The sequence below is a fragment of the Notamacropus eugenii genome, chromosome 1 (genome assembly GCF_028372415.1).
Source record: "Notamacropus eugenii isolate mMacEug1 chromosome 1, mMacEug1.pri_v2, whole genome shotgun sequence".
Classification (NCBI taxonomy): Eukaryota; Metazoa; Chordata; class Mammalia; order Diprotodontia; family Macropodidae; genus Notamacropus; species Notamacropus eugenii.
The window spans coordinates 348,212,482-348,230,910 of NC_092872.1; the positions used below are offsets into that span (position 1 = coordinate 348,212,482).

General features: G+C 43.0%; 1 protein-coding gene across 3 annotated transcripts in view; it reads right to left on the bottom strand.

Annotated features, from left to right (window-relative positions):
* KIF26A (kinesin family member 26A) overlaps positions 1 to 18,429 on the bottom strand; it is a 165,099-nt gene that overhangs the window by 15,010 nt on the left and 131,660 nt on the right. For all 3 annotated transcript variants that reach the window (XM_072630068.1, XM_072630067.1, XM_072630069.1), the window contains 6 exons: positions 10,861 to 11,070; positions 9,279 to 9,372; positions 7,446 to 7,708; positions 7,011 to 7,194; positions 4,958 to 5,117; positions 1,153 to 1,315 (listed from right to left, as the gene is read on the bottom strand). In XM_072630068.1, coding sequence (XP_072486169.1) covers positions 1,153 to 1,315; positions 4,958 to 5,117; positions 7,011 to 7,194; positions 7,446 to 7,708; positions 9,279 to 9,372; positions 10,861 to 11,070 — 1,074 coding nt within the window. The remainder of the gene's footprint in view (positions 1 to 1,152; positions 1,316 to 4,957; positions 5,118 to 7,010; positions 7,195 to 7,445; positions 7,709 to 9,278; positions 9,373 to 10,860; positions 11,071 to 18,429) is intronic.

An 18,429-nucleotide genomic window follows, 5' to 3' on the forward strand; every position in this document is an offset into this window, starting at 1 on the left:
TCTACAGATGAGGAAATTGAGGCAAACAGGGTTATATGACTTGTCCAGGGTCACACAACTAGTGCCTCTGGCTAGGGCCAGAGTAAGTATCTGAAGCTAAATTTGAACTCAAGGAGACCAGTCTTCCTGACTCCAGGCCTGGTACTCTATGCACTATTTTTAATAGTCTATGTTCCAAGGTGCCTTCAGCCCTGACATTTGGTGTTTTGTGGTCATAAACAGACTATCAACACTATCAATACTGAGTTTGGAATTTAAGGGGCATGGGGAGAAGATACCAAAAAACTGGTGGTACTTCTATGGAGCTAGATAGTTCAACACTTACAGCCTCAGGAGATAAAAGCTATAGGTATCATACAGTATCTTCCAAGAAGAGCATTCACTTGAGGAGTTCCCTGATTTCCTGGGACAAGGCCTAGGTGAGTATGGAGATCAGAAGGTCAAGTTGCAGCTCCAGTGCCCATTGAGTTCAAGTCCTAACTCTGATACATCCTGACTAGATGTGACCCTGGGCAAGTAATCTAACCTGTTAGTGACCCCAGACAAGTCTCTAAAGTTATAAGCCTGAGAACTGGTTGAGATATCCCCAGTAGAAGGGGGTCCTCACCAAGAGGCCCCTACACCAACGAAATCTCAGGTCTGGTAAAAATAAGGATAACAGGGGCAGCTAGGTGGCACAGAGAATAGAGAATCAGTCCCGGAATCAGAAGTTACTGAGTTCAAATCTGACCTCAGACACTTGCTAGTTGTGTGACCCTGGCCAAGTCACAAAATAGATAATAAAACGGGGGAATCAAGCTTGCAGTCACAACTTCCCAGGTTTGTGGGGAGGTTCAAATGAAGCAAGGGCTATAAGGATCATATCATGGCTACAGAGCTTAGAAACTATCAAGTCCAACCTTTTCATACTGCAAATGAGGAAACTGAGGCCCATAGAAGTAAACTGCCCAACCCTTAAATAACTGAGGTAGGATTTGATCCCAGGTCTTCCTACTCGCCTTATATACAACATCATGCTGCCTCTCTCCAGGCCTCAGTTTTCCCACCTCTAAAATGGGAAGGTGTTTTTCTAAACCCTGAAGGGGCAAGATACATGGCTGCTGTTGGGATGATTGTGACCCAGCTGAGCCCCATCTCAAGGGGTAAACGCACCTTGGACTTCTTCTTTCTCATTCGGTGGATGCGGGAGGCAAGTTGCACTGTGGTGAGGGTCTCTGCATAGTTGGCTGGGGAGTCAGAGATGTGAGCGATCATGGTGGTCCTGCAGTTGATGTTGCCTAGTGACTCTCTAAGGAGCATCGTCAGCTTGTTGTCTCTGCAGAGCATATGGAAAGTCAATTCCCAGGCCTTCCCAACTAGAAGTGACTCCTCCTTCTCCAAAGCCCTCATGCCTCCCAATTCGACTTCTGCTATGTATTTAATCACATTCAATACCCATTGTGAACTTACCTGCATTCATGATGAGTTCGGAAGGGACCATCGAGTCTAATACCTGTCCTTTTACTGAGGCCCAGAGAAATTGTGAAAAAGCTAGAGTCATAGAGATTGTAAGTGTCTGAATCAGGATTTGAACTCAGGCCTTCCTGACTCCAAGTCTAGTGCTCTATGCACTATATGATTTAGCTGCCTTGATGGTGTGTCTTAGACTTGGGAGTTAAGAGACCTGGGTTCTAGGCCCAGTGCTGACACCCACCAGCTATGTGGCCATGAGAAAATCATTCGCCCTACCGACCTCATAGATTTCTTGGGAAGAAAGTGCTTCATAAACTTCAGATTATTACAAGAATGTGGGCTGTTATTGCTATTCTCATCATGGACTTTCAGAAGGGCTCTTAGAGATCCCTGAGTCAGAGAGAGATGATGGTTACACCTCCCCACTGCCAATCTCCGAGCCAACAAAGGTTCAGGGCTGCTGACCCCTCATACTCACCTATATCCTATCCTGGAAAAGCACACACACTCCAAAACCCACCCTTCAAAGATTATCAAGTTCATTCCTATCATTTTACAGATAGAGAAACTGAGACCTGGAGCAAGGAAGGTACTGGCACAAATTCAAATAGACAGGACTCTTCCACTTCCTGATGGTCCTTTCATTCACGCAATACAGAGAACCAGAGCAGAAATTATTCCCATCATTTTACAGATAGGAGAAACTGAAGTCTTGGAGTGATTTGCCAAAGGTCACACAAGGGAATCAGTGCCAAAAGTAAAAATAAAAACTTGTTCACATGCTCACCTCAGGCCTCATTCCCATAAGCTAACAAGACAAGGCAGGCACAAAGCTAGGAAGTGATAGATGCCTAAACTGGACCAGAGATAGAACTAACCTAGAGCATATAAGAGCAAGGGGACTCATGTCACTATCTGCCTGATTTAATGGCAGCTAGGAGGTGAGATAGAGCATGAGGTATGGAGTTAAGAAGACATGGATTCAAATTAGATCTTACATACTTCCTAGTTGTGTGACCCCGGGATGGCACTTAACCTCTGCTTGCCAGTTTTCTCATCCGCAAATTGGGTATCATAATAGCACCTACAAGGGTTGTTGTAAGGATCAAGTGGGATAATAATTGTAAAGCACTTAGCACAGTGCCTGGCACATAGTAAGGTATATATATATAAACATTATTATTATTTATTAACACTAACTGAAGAAGTAAGCAGGTAACAAAGCCTGTTTCTCCCCCCACCCCATGCTATGCCAACACAGACCAGAATCCCAGGTGCTACCATCTTTAGAATAAATAAAACATTTTAAGTGGACCTAACATTTCCCAAGGTCTCATTTCTTCCTTGCATCCCCCTTAGCCTTTTAATAAGCTAAAGATTTCAAAAATTACTTTGCATAGCATTCAGAGGGTATTTGCATGAGGCATGGGAAGATGAGAGACAGCGCTACTTGCCTAAGGAGGTCTTCTAACCCAACCCACACCTGAACAAGAGTAATATTCCACAATATTCCCAAGCAGGGACCATCAGACTTCTACCTGAATACCCCTGGAGAGGGGAAATTCACTGCCTCCCTGAGACATCCCATTCCCATTTTAGACAGCTAGAGTGTCAGGATTTTCTTTCTTTACATCAAACCTGAATTTGTCCCTCTGCACATCTCCCCTCCTACTCACTGTTCCCTCTTCTAGCTTCTGGGGCCACACAGAGTAGACCCAATCACTCTTTTCCATGACAGCCCTTCAAATCTGTAAAGGCAGTCATCACATCTCCCCTAAGTCTTCTTTGTCAAGTTAACCATCCCTGCGTTCCTTTGATCCATCCTCCCACGGCATGCCTTTCAGTCCCATCCCCACCTTCCTTGTCCTCCTCTGGACATGCTCCAGTTTATCAATGTCTTCCCTAAAAGGTAAGACCTGGTCCTGAAGTCCAGATGTCATCTGGGACAGTAAGGCAATCTCTTCCTACCTAATCCTGGGCATGACTCTTCCTTTCATTAACACAGCTGAAAACTGTACAGCTCCAATATTTTATAGGTTGTCACATCATGCTGTTGGCTCATATACTGTTTATAGCCCTCTAAAATGTCCAGATCTTTTTCACAGGAGCTGTTGCCAATGAGTAGATACAGGGGGGCAGCACTCAAATTTTGAATGCCCTGGGGATCAACAGACTGAGCTAAACCAAACCAAATAAAAATCTGGAGAGCCAAAAGGTGGGTCACATTTCAAGCTCAAACCTTCATCTGCATTTAGTGCCTATTCATACAGCAGACAGTCAGAATCCTACTCCTGGAAGGAATCTAGTTAACCCTTATTTTACAGATGGGGAAACTGAGGCCCACAAAAGGCAAATTTACTTACTTGGCTGAAGGCCACAAATTAAATTAGGGGCAAAGACAAGACCCAAACACAGGCCTTTTGACTTCTTAAGTCTTTTGGTAGGAGGGAAGAATGTGCAAAATAAAGGAAGCCCATCTGGGGCCAATGCCAATGACAAGGGTAAGTCACCTAACCAAGTCTCCCTGTTGACACACTTTCTGTCTCACCTGGGGCCTTGCCAAGTAGAGGATGCTCATGGATTTCAAGGTTGTGTTTAGTTCTTACAAATGTATGTGCTTTGAGAAGTTCTATATGTATGCAAATATACTCCAATGCGACTTTACCCCACTGAATGATCCTACCTGGTTACAAACAACATATATGCTTTATCCAAAAGAAACGCGAATTTGAGAAATTTGCATTCTCAAGAAATGTATAGAGTACAATGGTTTAAGGTTCAAGGAATTAACAATTTTAAAAAATTTAATGGTACCTTAAGCTGCTAACGATTGTCCAAAATTTATTAAAATGAAATTGAATGTGCAATCTTGCATATTAGTAACCATATAAGGTCTTGCTGAATTCTTTTAATTTTTACAGAATGGCCCACATAAAATATTCATAATTATTTCATAATTAGAGCTTTTTCTTTGTATATTTAGAGTTTTCATAACTATAGGTAGAATACAACTTTAGATTTTATAATTACATAATACAAATTTTAATTTGGAGCTTTTGTGGGCAGAAGTTTTACTGTAGTAAAGCATTTAATGACTAAATCTAAAAAAACAATATTCTGCATAGTATATTAAATTATTCTGGGGATTCTCAACACATTTGTTGCTGTTAAAAGGGGATGGAAGAACAAAAAAATATTGGGAACCACTGGTATAGAGGAAGGTGCAGTGGGCCTGAAGACAATGGATTCCTCAGTTTCCTCATCTTTAAAATAAAGATAATAAATTCTATGCTGTTTATGTCTCTCTTTACACCTATGACACTTAACACAGTGTATTGCACATAGTAGGTGCTTGATAAATACTTATTGACTGACTGACAGATCCATAAAATACCTAGGTACTGTTACTATGCTGAAAACTAAGACCTACAGGTAGGAGTGACCTGAGCTGTGGACCCATGGTAAGACTGGCAGGTATATGAAGTATGAATAGACATTCACTCACTTGTATGGCACATGCTTTGCACCATTGATTAAGGCCAAGATCACATTGCCCAAGGCAGACAGAGACAGGCAGAGGGAACCTCCAGCTTCCCGGTTCTTGCTCAGCACTTTTTCACAACTCCCCAGGTCGATCAGATGTAAACGGCTACGTCCACCCGACACTGAAATCAAAAAAAGGGAAGATGTTATCCTAGGAAACTGAAGGACACTGAATACAGTTCTGAACCAATTCAAATTGGCCCCAACTGGATAATAATGACAAATAAACAGTAGCAGAATTCAAAGACCTGAGTTCAAATCTAGCCTCAGACTCTTACTGGCAGTGTGATTCTGGGCACATAATTTAGCCCTGTTTGCCTCAGTTTCCTCTATCTTCATCTATCAAATAAGTTGGAAAAGAAATAGCAAACCACTCCAGTATCTTTGCCAGAAAAGCCCCAGATGGGGTCATGAAGGGTCAGACATGACCAAACAATATAATAGAACAGAGTTAAATGACGTTTCACTAAAACCAAGAATGAGTCTCAGGGTAAGCCTTCAGAATAAACAATAGTCAGTTCCATCAACCCAGCTCCTTGTCTAAACAGAGGATTCAGCAGATAGCAGGCAACCTGTGCATGTGTATAGAGCACAGTTTCAGCTCCCAGCCTCTCCTCAGATACTGAGAGATGTGCACTTAGGAGGCCTGGTTTTCAGGCTTGAGGTGGAGACAATGATAATTGTCAAGAGCATCAACTCTAGAATAGAGATCAAGTCCTACCATGAGGAGATTCCCTTCAAATCAAAATCACAGTACATGACCAAGAGAATTCCGACTCCCAATGTTTGGCCTGATTGTTCTGAGACATTAAGTTCAATGAAATTCTAATGCAAGAAATGAATACTAGAGAGATGGATGGATAGAAAGATGGCTAGAGAGATGGAGAGGTAGATAGAGAGATTGATGGATGATGGGTGGATGGAGAGAGAGAAAAAGAGAGAAAAGAGAGAAATAGAAGAGAGAAGAAAGAGGGGGCAGGAAAGAGGAGAAGAGAGGGGAGGGGAGGGGAGGAGGGAGCATGCATTTATTAAGTGCTTCCTATTTGCCAGGCATTGAGTTTCACTGTCCTGTGGCTGGACTAGCAAGACAAAGGACTTGGATGGAGGAGTGAGGTTGACCACTTCTGTTTATAATAGAGCCAGTTTTCATACAAGGATTATACTTATGTACTTATAATACAGCAGAATATACACACTGAGGGATTTTTCTTCTCAGTAGCAGAGATGGGTTGCACTGAACTATCCATACTCTTATACTCAATCTGGGGTTGGGGGTCATGACTAAATCTAAGGGCAAAGGACAAAACCTTGACCAAGACAGTGAATCTCAGTGCTTAGCACAATGCCTGAAGGATAGCAATAGAAAACACTTAATAAATACACCCATATTCTCTGTCTCTCTGTCTGTCTCTCTGTGTGTCTGTCTCTGTTTCTCTCTGTCTCTGTATCTCTGTCAGTCTGTATCTGTCTGTGTCTGTCTGTGTCTCTGGCTCTGTCTCTCTGTCTCTGTCTCTCTCTCTATCTCTGTCTCTGTCTCTTTGTCTCTCTGTGTCTCTCTCTGTGTCTCTGTCTGCCTCTCTTTCTCTGTCTCTCTGTCTCTCTCTCTCTGTCTCTCTCTGTCTTTCTCCGTCTCTGTCTCTCTCTGTCTCTCTGTCTCTCTCTCTGTCTCTGTCTCTCTCTCTGTCTCTGTCTCTGTCTCTGTCTCTCTGTCTCTGTCTCTCTCTGTCTCTCTGTCTCTCTCTCTGTCTCTCTCTCTCTCTGTCTCTCTCTTTCTTTCTCTCTCTCTGTCTCTCTCCCCCCCCCCCCTTAACTGGGTCACAACAATAGCCTTGGCCTCATGCTCCACGTGCACCTACAGTATACAGCCACAAGGACTTGCATAGCATTTCATGCATTTGTAGCATCCTGACACTTGTGGAAATCCTATGGAAATTCCTAAACCTCAGAACAAAACCTAGAAGAGGAGGGGGTTGGGGGAGGGAACAGGAGGAGGGAAAAGGGGAAGGGAGACCTACTTCCTCCTTTGCCACACTTCTCCATCCGGTACTGGTAGATGTGGAGGGTGAACAGCATGTGTGAATTCCTTCGGTCCTCTTCATCACAGTCAGCTCGGCTGGTGCTCCGGGCAGCCAGTGCTGCATCCAGAAAGAAGGCGGCTTTCTCTGCCGTCGGGGCCCGGAGCTCACTCTGATTCTGAAGCTGAAAATCAAGAAGGAAGCAGCTCATTAGAGACAGGGCTGACTGGCATTTTTTGTCAGACAGATTAAGTCTCGAGGGCTATCAGAGAAACAAATATGTACAGCCAGGGAGAGGGGATTAAAAATTAAAGACAGTATCTTTCTTTCTTTTTAAGCTACCTTAGAAACGGCTGTAATTATACTCAGATTAAAAGGAAGACAAGAGAGGGAAGGGTTTGGCTTGGCCAGGGTCTGCCAGGCTGCTCTTTATACCTGTGTTCCACAAACAGGATCCTCTCGAAGGTAAACCCCAGGAGATTGGCCATCCTGAAGGCTGCCACTGGCGACGTCACCTAACAGATCCTTGAGGTTTTCATCTTTGCCACTAATCTCTACTGCAGAAACGCGCACAGAGAACCGAGTTCCCGTCTTCTCTTTCCGCTCATTGATCAACTTAAACAACCAAGAAATGGCACAGGGCACAATCCCCAAGCTCTGAGTGGAATGATCCTTCCCAATCATGGTATATGACTTCCCTGCGGGGAATGACATGAAAAAAAAGGCTGAGCAGTTATTGTTAAGTGATGGGGAATGGAAACAGGAACTGAGGGGACCCCATGCTCTGGATATCAGCTATACCAGCTCCAGTGCTGTTAGGGAAAGCACTCAACTCAAATGCCCCTGGAACCCAGGTCCAGACTGAGCCCTGATCATATCATCCAATTAAGCCTTGGTTCGTTTTTGACCACAGTCCCACTCATTAAAGTGAAGAAGGGAGGGAAATAAGCATTTGTATAATATCTATTAATTGCTGAGCACTGTGCTAAGCACTTTCACAAATATTATCTCTTCCGATCCTCACAATAACCCTGGGAGGTAGGTACTATTATTCTCTCCATTTTACAGTTAAGCAAAGTGAGGCAAACAGATGAAGTGACCTGCGCAGACTCCATCTGAGACCAGATTTGAACTCAGGCCCGCCTAACTTCAGACCAAATGCTTTATCCACCACACTACCAGCTGCTTTAGTGTCTTATCCTATCCCCAAGGCCATGAGGGGTCAGGGTCCATTTCAAGATAGATCTATTAATATTCATTAATCACATCCTTCCCTCTAACTCAATCCCATAACATTAATTTTCAAACTCATCTGGTCTTTCTGATACACAGGAATATGGAATTTTAGAGTGGAAGGCCCCTCTAAAGGTCATCTTGTCCTGGGGTTCTTACATTTTAGGGGTTTTGTGAACTTAGATGAGAAAAAACTACATCTTTATTTCAATGTAACTGCTTTCCCTTTTTTTATGGATTTAAAAATATTATTTTGAGAAAGTATCCATTGACCTCACCATATTAGCAAAGGGGTCTATGATGTAAAAAGTTAAGAATCCCTGCTCTAGACCAACTGTCTCATTTTACAGACGAGGCAGCATGTTAGAATGGACAGAAACCCAGAGGAAGTTAGGAGAGACCTTATTTTCAAATCTTGCCTCCAATATCTAGCTGTGAGACCACAGGCAAGTCTCTTAATTCAATTCAGTCTAACAAACATGTATTAACCACCCACTTAGAGGTTCTGAGCTTCAGTTTCCTCATCTGTAAAATGGGAGCAAAGTAACAACCCTGCCTCATAGAGTTTGTCTGTGCATTTAGTAAGGTGATGCATTAAGCATTTTACAAAACGTTAATGCTCCCACATAAAAATCAGCTGGAACGATGAAGATAATGATTATGATGATGGTGGTGGTGATGAAACTGAGACCCAGGGAGAAGGGCCCAAGGCCACACAGGCCAATGTGGCAAAACCAGGATTTGAACCCAGACCTTTTGACCCTAAATCCAGTATTTTTACAATCATTCCACAAAACAGGGAACAGCACATCGACCCCCTCAATGCCCCTTAAGCTTCTCAGTTTCATTATTCAACCTCTTCCCCATTAAAGTTGAAGGTTTTAAGGCTGCAGGAATAAACCTGGGAAGTTTGCAAAGCTAATTAAGAAGAAATCCCCATCTCTTTCCAGACTCCAGCTTTATTGTTCCGGGAGCTGACAGCATGTAATTACCAGACTGACGGAGTCATTAACGGAGGGGAAACTGGGTGCTCACCAAGCCTGACGTGGCCAAAGCAGAATATGCAGCCATCAGCACCATTCACAACTGACTGGATCACGTCTGCCACCGTCCCGGAGCACACCTCGGCCTGCAGGAGAGGAGATGTGGAGGTGGCAGAGGGTGAGGGCATAGTTGTCCCTGATTACCCCCCAATATGCATCAGAATCAAGAAATGTCCATAGAAAAGGCAGTTGTAGGATCTCTTCAGGAACACAGAAACCAAATCTTCCCTTTGGGTAATTTGCAAGTATTTATTAAGCACCACTGTGTACCGGGTAGTAAGGAGACAAAAGCCAAAAATGAGATGGTCCCTGTCCTTGATACTTTATACTTACTTGGGGGACTGGGGTGTTGGAGAACAATACATACATATATGTGTGTGTGTTTGTGTATACAGATAAGTAAATGTAAAACAGATACAAAAATAATTTCAGTGGAATAAAAGAATTTGAGTTCCCTGAGGGCAAATGGGAGCTGCTTTTGCCTTTCGTTGCACCTTGCTTAGAGCAAATACTTTATAAATGTTTGTGGACTGACTCACCGACACAAAAAAAACTGAAATATCGCTCTCAAGATGAGCTCTTAAAAGGATTTAGGGAGTAATATTGGAAAATGTGATTTATTATTCCATGCAGCACACATATATGATGCATCCAGGGTAAATGCAAATATAGTCAGAGGAATGGCACACTCATTTAATACACATGTAAACATGTGTGCCTTACCCATGAACATGCTTAATATGTTCATCGGTTTTTAAAATCCATTTTTTATATTCTTGCATCTCATGGTATGCGAGTTGTGCTTTGAAAAACTAGAGAGAAAAGGAGAAAGTGAGAATGAACTTGGGGGCCATGTTTACACATCTCTTCTAGCACCCTGCAGCAGGGAAGGTGGAGTAACTGGTCTGTGGGGCAAAAAAGCAACAGCCACTACAGATAGCCGTAAGGAAGGAGCCAACTTCTCTCCCCCTCCTTCTGGGGTTGCCCAGAGCCAGAGTGGGAAAGCTGAAATGAACGGAGACTTGCTGTTTCTAAGCTGGCCTTCCAAGCACTGAGCTATTGACAAGAGTGAGAGTAAGAGCCCAATGAGATCCACTGATGAACAGAACTGGGGCTCTGCACAATCTGATTTGCCTGTGCCAAGTCTCATGCAGGATGCTGGACTGAGAACTTGCCTGAGGTCTTGAAGAACCAGCATCACACATGAAGGGCTGAGTGGCTATAACTTGGCATCACAATGCTTCCCCCACCACCCATTCTCAGCCCTTTTTCTGTTCTCTAGAGTGGACCCATGTTAGAGATCCCTGGAACCTGGCATCTAGCATCAGAGGCCAGAACAGGCCAAGAAACCCCAATTTTGTACCAGAGAATGTTCCTCAATCTCGCCAGGGTTCACCACGTCTGGTGGAATAAGAAGGAGCCTTGTAGGCTGGACCCCGTTTTGATCCCTTGATCCATGACAGGAGAACGAGAGCACTCTTCTCACCACCCCCAGAAAAATGCTACAAACATTAGGAGGCAGCTAAAAGCCTGGCATTTCCTTCCCTCCGCTGGCCCTGCTGCGCCTCACTCACCTGAGCAGCATCCTGTGGGAACACAGCATCAAAGGCAAACATCTTCGGGACAGCACCTGCCGTCCTCCGAGAGCCCCCATTGGCCGGGGAACTAGCGGCTGGGTCGTACAGCGTCACCTGCTTCTTGCGGGAATCCACCTTCAGGAAGGACATGGGCTCGGACGAGTGAGGGGCGCCCGGCGACGTACAGATCCGCACCATCACCTTTACCTGAGAGGGAGAGAGGCAGATGGCATTCTGACCAAACCTGGAGCTGGGGCCATTGAGCTCCCGGGGCATCGCCCCGCTCTGCTCACCAAACCAACTCATTCGTGATCCTCACCTCACCCTGTGTCCTAAATGCAGCAAGAAGCAGACCAGGAGACAGAGCCACAAGAAACCTTAAAAACCTTATTCATATTCCTGACACTAAAAGCACTTTCTTTATATATATACATATTATATCTATAGATATATATGTATATATTTTAAAAAGACAGTTTGTATAGTGGAAAGAGCCCTGGATGGGGAGACTAACAGTGTGACCATGGGCATGTCTTTTAAACCTGTAACTCTCAGTCTCTTCTTCTGTAACATAGGAAAATTAATACCTCTGGTGCCAAATGAAATGACGTATGTAAACTGTTTTTCAAACCTTAAGGTATACTGTCAATAATAATAATTATTATTAGTCTATCAAGAGCTTGTATTTCTCTAGTGCCTAAATATTTATAAATGGCCTTCCCACCAACCCTGTGGGGCAGGGAGGCTAAGTTTTCTTATCCCTGTTTTGTAGATGAAGAAACTGAAACTTATAGTGCTTGGCCTTCATCACAACAGAAATTATGGGAACCTTGTTGGCAAATGCCTATTCCATCCTAGAGTTCATGATAAAGAAAGGAACAGATCCAGTCTTGGCTTGACAGGCACCCTAGACACAAGGAAAACATTTCACATGCTCATAGGAAAGCTATCCAGGATCCAATAATCCCATATTTTGCAGGGGATAGAAAGTCCTCAAGAATGAAATTCTGGAGACACAGGGAGCAGTGATTCTGATGAGGAGGAAAGGGAGGTGCTGTTCATTCTCTACCCCTGTGAAGCTGCTAGTGTAGCCCAGGGGTAATCGCGAGACCTGGTGCCAAGCAAAACTAATCAGTCCAGAAACACTTATTAAATACTCATTTATATGTTACTAAGATCTGAATTCAAATCCAGTTTCAGATACTTACTAGCTGTATGACTAAGTGACTTAAAATCTCTGATTAAAAGTACCTACTTCCTACCTACATTGTTGTGAGAATCAAATGAGATACTCTGTGAAGCACTTAGCACCAAGCCTGGCATTTAGTAAATGACATATAAATGCCATTATTATTATTATTTATTTTGCTTTAAGAACAGCGCGAAGGCAAATGTAGGTAAATAGACTGGGGAGAAGGGTAGTAGGAAGGCTATGAAGGGCTTTGAACACTAAACATAAGATTTTATATTTGATCCTGGAGGTGATAGGAAACCTCTGGAGTTTATGGAGTGGGGGAGTGACAAGGTCAGACATGCACTTCAGGAAGATCATTTTGACAACTGAGTGGAGGATGGTTTGGGGGGGTGTGAGGAGGCCAGCCAATAGGCTATTGGTGAGAATGTCAGGAAAAAAAAGCAATGGCATCAGGGGAAATACAAAGTCCAGGTGGCAGTCCTTACCTCTGTGAAGCTTATAATCTAGTAGGGAATAAGACATAAACAGAGGTAACGTAACAAAATAATTCATGATGAGTGCAATGGAGGAGTGAGTGCCATATGAATTATTCTTCCTCACTAGACTTAGTTCCTCTTGTCCTTCACCTTTCTTTGTATCTCCAATGCTTGGCACATAGTAGGCACTTAATAAATTCTTTGTCACTGACTTATTAACTGAAGGGGAATGCTGTAACCAACTCAGGAATCAGTGCAGACTCCAAAAAGAAGCCAGCATTTGAGGTAGGCTTTAAGCAGGAATAGAAACACAGCAGGAGGAGAAGGGTGATGAGAGAGGGCATTTCACAAGTAGGCAAAAAAAAGATAAGAAATTACAGGGTGGCTTCCAGACTCAGGCATGTGGATGCATTGCATTGGAGCAGCCAGGGAGAGTGCTGGGTAGTACGAAGAGAGCCAAGGACTCAGCAGTAGGAAGAGAGCCAAGGATTCAAAGTCAGAAGATTTGGGGCTTGAGAACCAACCACTAAGTGCATGACCTTAGACAAGTAATTTCCCCATTTTCCTCCTCTGTAAAATGACTAAGTTGAAATAGATCATCTCTAATATCCTTTCTCATTATCCTGTGACCACAGTGACTTGTGCCAGCCACCTCTCTCCTGGATGCTCCAATGAATCTACAATAAGTCTGTATCTGTTAGAGGAGATAGAGGGGATATGGTTGCCCCCCAGCTGTTAAAGGGTTTAGTGAGAGGAAAAACTAAGCTTCCAAAAAGCAGCTTCCTCACCCTCTTCTGCCTTGGGCAGTGCCTCAAGGAAGGAAGGAGAAACCGAAAGAGACTGAATTCTAAAGTCCAAGACTGTGTCCTTACAACAGGGAACCCGCCCCCTCCCCAGCCCTCCACTCCAAAGCAGGAATGGGAGGAAACCATTTCATTCAGGCTTCTATAGATTCTAGCTGTCAGACACTCTCTTCACTGGGTCATTAGGATGTACCACTAAGAGGTTGTCTCTTGGTACAGCTCTTTGTGCCCAGGAAGAAAGAGGATTCATTCAAACCACCAACCGGCTTGAATGCTCTCCAGAAGGCCTAACAAGACCCCCAGAGCCCTGGGGCCATCTGCTGCTTAAGTCTGAGCTGGCTCAGACACCCATTAGCCTCACTTAAGAACAGAATAAATGCACTGGGGAGGGGCTGGTGGGTGGGGCTGCCTAGAAAGTAAATTTCTGCATATCAAATCATATTTTCACATTGATTTTTGTTGCAAAATTGGAGATGTGTTCCTTTAGAGGGCAAATACTCCTGATCTTGTTGGAGAATGTTTGACCCTGTGTGGCACAGGGACAGATTTGGAATAGAAGGATCTGAGTTCAAATCCTGACTGTCACTTAACCTGTGAGACATTGAACAAGTCATTCCACACTTTTCTGGGCCTTAGTTTCCTGAATTGTAAAATGAATTGGATTAGATAAATGCTACCTCTAAGATCTCTTCCACCTCTAAATCTATGATCCCATGATCTTTTTGTCCTTTCATATCAAAACACAAAAACTCAAGTCAGCTCTACCTCTATAACATCTCACCTTAAGGGCCATCTCCAGTCATTCTGATCTACATCTTGCCACTGGTCCCAGATGGCTGCAGGGGAGAGAGTGAGGTTGGTGACTTTGCATAGTCCTGCCTCACTTAAATCCAATTCACTTACAAGTCATGGCATCATCTTCCTGATGTTATGGTCCTCTTCAAGAACAAAGGACAAAAACAACATCTCTCCTCCAATCTTTCATCCTTTTCCTGACAATTGTCTCATTACTTTAATTACTATCTACCTAGACTACTGTAGACTCCTTGCAGACCTTCCTATCTCCCCTGTCTCCTCTTCCAATCTATCCTTCACACCTCTGCTAGTAAAATTTTTCAGTGTCATTTCTTTGCTCAAAAATCTTCACTGGCTCCCTACTGCCTCCAGAGTACAAATCCAATTTTTCTGAGTCACATTCAAGAAATCTGGTGTCACCATCCTTTGCCCCACTCAACACTGTTCTCTATCCTCAACACAAGTCCCTCATTTTCATTCAGCTCTCTTCCTTTTAGTGTATCCATACCTGGAATGTATGAGGTGTTCAGAGAGGATTAGTTCCTTTGGTAAGAGGGCCTGTGGAGCCTTTTTCAGAGCTGCTTGTGTGTCTTTGGTATCCACCTTAAATTCACCTCTCACTTGTGGCTCCAAGAAGCTGCAGCATGTGCAGCAGACACACCCAGGCTAAATCAGGTTGAGGGTAATCTACAGGCCTCAAAATTGTCAGTGAGTTAGAGGGATGGCTACCCTAAGCATATGAAGACTTTTCCTAGCGGAATGGGCAGATGAGAACAATTTTGTCCAATAGCCATGAAACCAGCTAAAAAAGGCACCGTGGAATGCTTAGAGCTTAGTCAGGTATCAAAATGTCAAGAGTATCTACTACATTCTGGCCAGTCTACTTGACTTTTGTCCTGCCACTGGACTTCAATGACACAGGAAGAGAGCGCGAAACTGACAGCTTTTCAGAACTCACTTAAATCCAGTTCATAACTAAATCCAATTGGTTTCCTCAAAAATGAAGGATGAACAATGTACCTGGAATTTCCTTCATTTCCCTCACTCACACTCTATTGAATTCTTACTCATCTTTTAAAATCCAACTCAAATGCCACCTCCTACAAGAAGTCTTTCCTGATTCCATCCCCCTAAACCTCCAAATCCCAAAGCTGGAACTATTCTGCCATGAACCTCACTTAGCATTTTTGCACCTAAAGTCACAAAGTAAATTACTGTTGGAGTTGGACCTGGAATCCACAGTTTATAACTCCTAGCCTAGTGCTCTTTCTACTGGACAACATTGCCTCTCCGACTCTTCATGATCCCATCCGGGGTTTTCTTGGCAAAGATACTGGAGTGTTTTATCATTTCCTTCTCCAGCTCATTCTACAGATGAGGAAACTGAGGCAAACAGGGTTACATGATTTTCTCAGAGTCACACAACTGGTAAGTATCTGAGACCAGATTTGGACCCAGGAAGATGAGTCTTCCTAATTCCAGGCCCAGAACTCTATCTACTGCATCATATAGCTGCCCATATGTTGTCTCTCACATGCTGACTTAATATATAAATGAACCACAGGCTTCAATAATTAGGTAGCACCTAAACAGCCAACCCATACACAAAAGGAATTTCCACTATCACATATACAAAGAGTGGTCATCTGGGCTCTGCTTGAAGACATCTAAGGAGGGGAAACTCCCCATTTTTCATGGTAGCCCATTTCATTGAATGGATGAATAATTCAGAATGGAATAGCATAGAGTAGATAGTCCATAATAACACATGCATACCAAGAAGTGTTGATGCATTTATCAGTTCAATTTCAGTTCCAGTGAGGTAGAAGGAATCCAAGTAGCAGGAGCCTGAGACTAATTTCTCCACTATTATCTTATTTAATCCTCCTAATCAGCTTTGTAAAAAAGTTGAGGCAGAAATACTTATCTTCACTTTACAAAGGAAGAAAGTGAAGTCTACAGAGGGCATCCAACCAGGGAAATCATAGGATCATGGATTTCAATTTGGAAGGAACATCAAAGGTCATTGAGTACAACCCCCTTAACAATTAAAATAACTGAGACCCAGAGAAATGAAATCTTTTGCCCAGAGTTATAAAGTTATTAAGCATCTGAGATAGGATTTGAACTCAGGCCTTCTTGACTTTACAATCCAGCTTTCTATCCATTAGCTCACTTAGCTGTGAAACAGCCCATCTCACTGCTTCTTTCAAGCAAAGCCTGGGAATGGAGGACATCGTAGAAGGATCATTTGTGGATTAGACTAGATGATACTCTCTGATATGTCCTCCAGTTCCAAGGTTCTATCATGCTGTGGTTTAATGTGTGGATTCTTGCATCTGCCACCAAGATTCATAGTGCTATCAACTTGGATATATTTTATTATACAGTAAAAACTATAGTCATTCTGAGTTCAGAGGTAGAAGTCCCTATGGGCTGAGGTGGTACAGGAACGAAGTGGGACTTTGAATTGGGCCTTGAAGGACAGATAGGATAGGGAGAAGGATAGACATGTTAGGGATCAGAAGTTGGGAAAGTAATCTGAATCACTTAGCATGTATGTGTTGGGGGAGTGGAAGTGAGATGCCTGGCCAGGCTGCAAGAACACTAACAAGCTGGAGAGTGCCCAAGGGAGGACAACAAGCATGGTGGGGACTGAATTCAAACCATAAGGAGGAGAAGGGAATGAGTGTTTATACAGCACCTACTATGCACCAGGTATTGTGCTAAGAGCTTCGCAAATATTATCTCAACTGATCCTCAAGACAACTGAGGGTTGTCTAGCTCAGAGAAGAGGGGACCTGGCTAGAACCTTTAAGTATTTAAAGGCCTGAGTCAGGAAGAGGGGATTCAACTTATTCTATTTGACCCCAGGGAGGGCAGAACTTGAGGGCAATGAGTAGAACCTGTAGAAAGACAACTTTAGGCATAATGTCAGGAGAATCTGCCTAATACTCTGAGCTTTCAAAAAGCAAAATGAGCTTCCATGGGAAGTAGTGGGAGACCAGTCACTGAAACTACAAAGATGCTGTATAAATGTAAAAGAAATTCTTCTTTGAGTACAAGTTGAACTAGATGGCCTCCAAGGTTGCTCCACACTTTGAGATTCACTAAAAAGGAAGTAACTAGCTACTAGAATCCCTCAAAAGAAAGTTGTTTTAGGAGGCAAAGTGTGAAGGAAAAAGAAGGGAATTTGGGGTTGCAATGGAAAAAAATATATAATGGATTAAAAAAAAGTAGGGGCAGTTAGGTGGTACAGTGGATAGAGCACTGGTCCTGAAATCAGGAGAGGAGAGGAGAGGAGAGGGGAGGAGAGGAGAGGAGAGGAGAGGAAAATGGGATTATCAAATGGGGAAATGACCAAATTATGAGCAGAGCTAACAGAAAAAAAAACTCAGAGACAGTCAATGTTAGAAGTGCTGTGGGAAGACATGGACATTAATATGATGTTAGTGAAGCTGGGAACTGGTCCAACCATTCTGGAAAACAATGTAGAATCACACAAGGAAAGTCACTGTCTTGTTCACACTCTGATCTAGCAATCCCAATATTGGGCATATATCTCAACATAAAAAAACACACGCACACACAGAAAGAAAGGTCCAATATAAAACAAAAATGTTTGTGTATGATAACAAAGAACTGGAGACAGAGCAGATGCCAAACAATTGAGGAATGAGTGAAATAAATAGTTTTTTAATGGAATGGAATGTTATTGACTGATATGAGAAAGTCAAAAAAAATGTGAAAATGTGTGACCCAGCGTTGAGTGAAATATGTAGACCCAAATCAACAATATTCACAACCACTACAACAATGCAAATGAAATAATCACTGAGTAATTGGGGGGAAAATGATAATGGTACCAGGGAATCAATAACGAACATATCCCTCTCCTCTTGGCAGGTGTAAGAGATGGTAACAAAGGCAGAACACAGCACATGCCATCAGATACAATCATTGTATTGGTCATTTTTTACTTGTTTTTCTTTGTTACAAGGAAGGATTCCATTGGGGGTGGGGTGTATATACAAAAATGACTGGTGTAAATAGGCATCTCTAAAACATATTTTTAAAAAGAAGTATTAGAAGCAACACTGGAATTTCCTATTAACAATATAAAGTATAGCTAGACTTGGAGTCAGGAAGGTTAAATTCAAACTCAGACAAATGCACTTACTAAATGTGTGACTCTGGGCAAGTCAATGAACCACTGCCTGTCTCAGTTTCTTCATCTGTAAAATGGAGATAATAATAAAGGCACTTACCTGTCAGGACTGATGTTTATAAAGTGCTT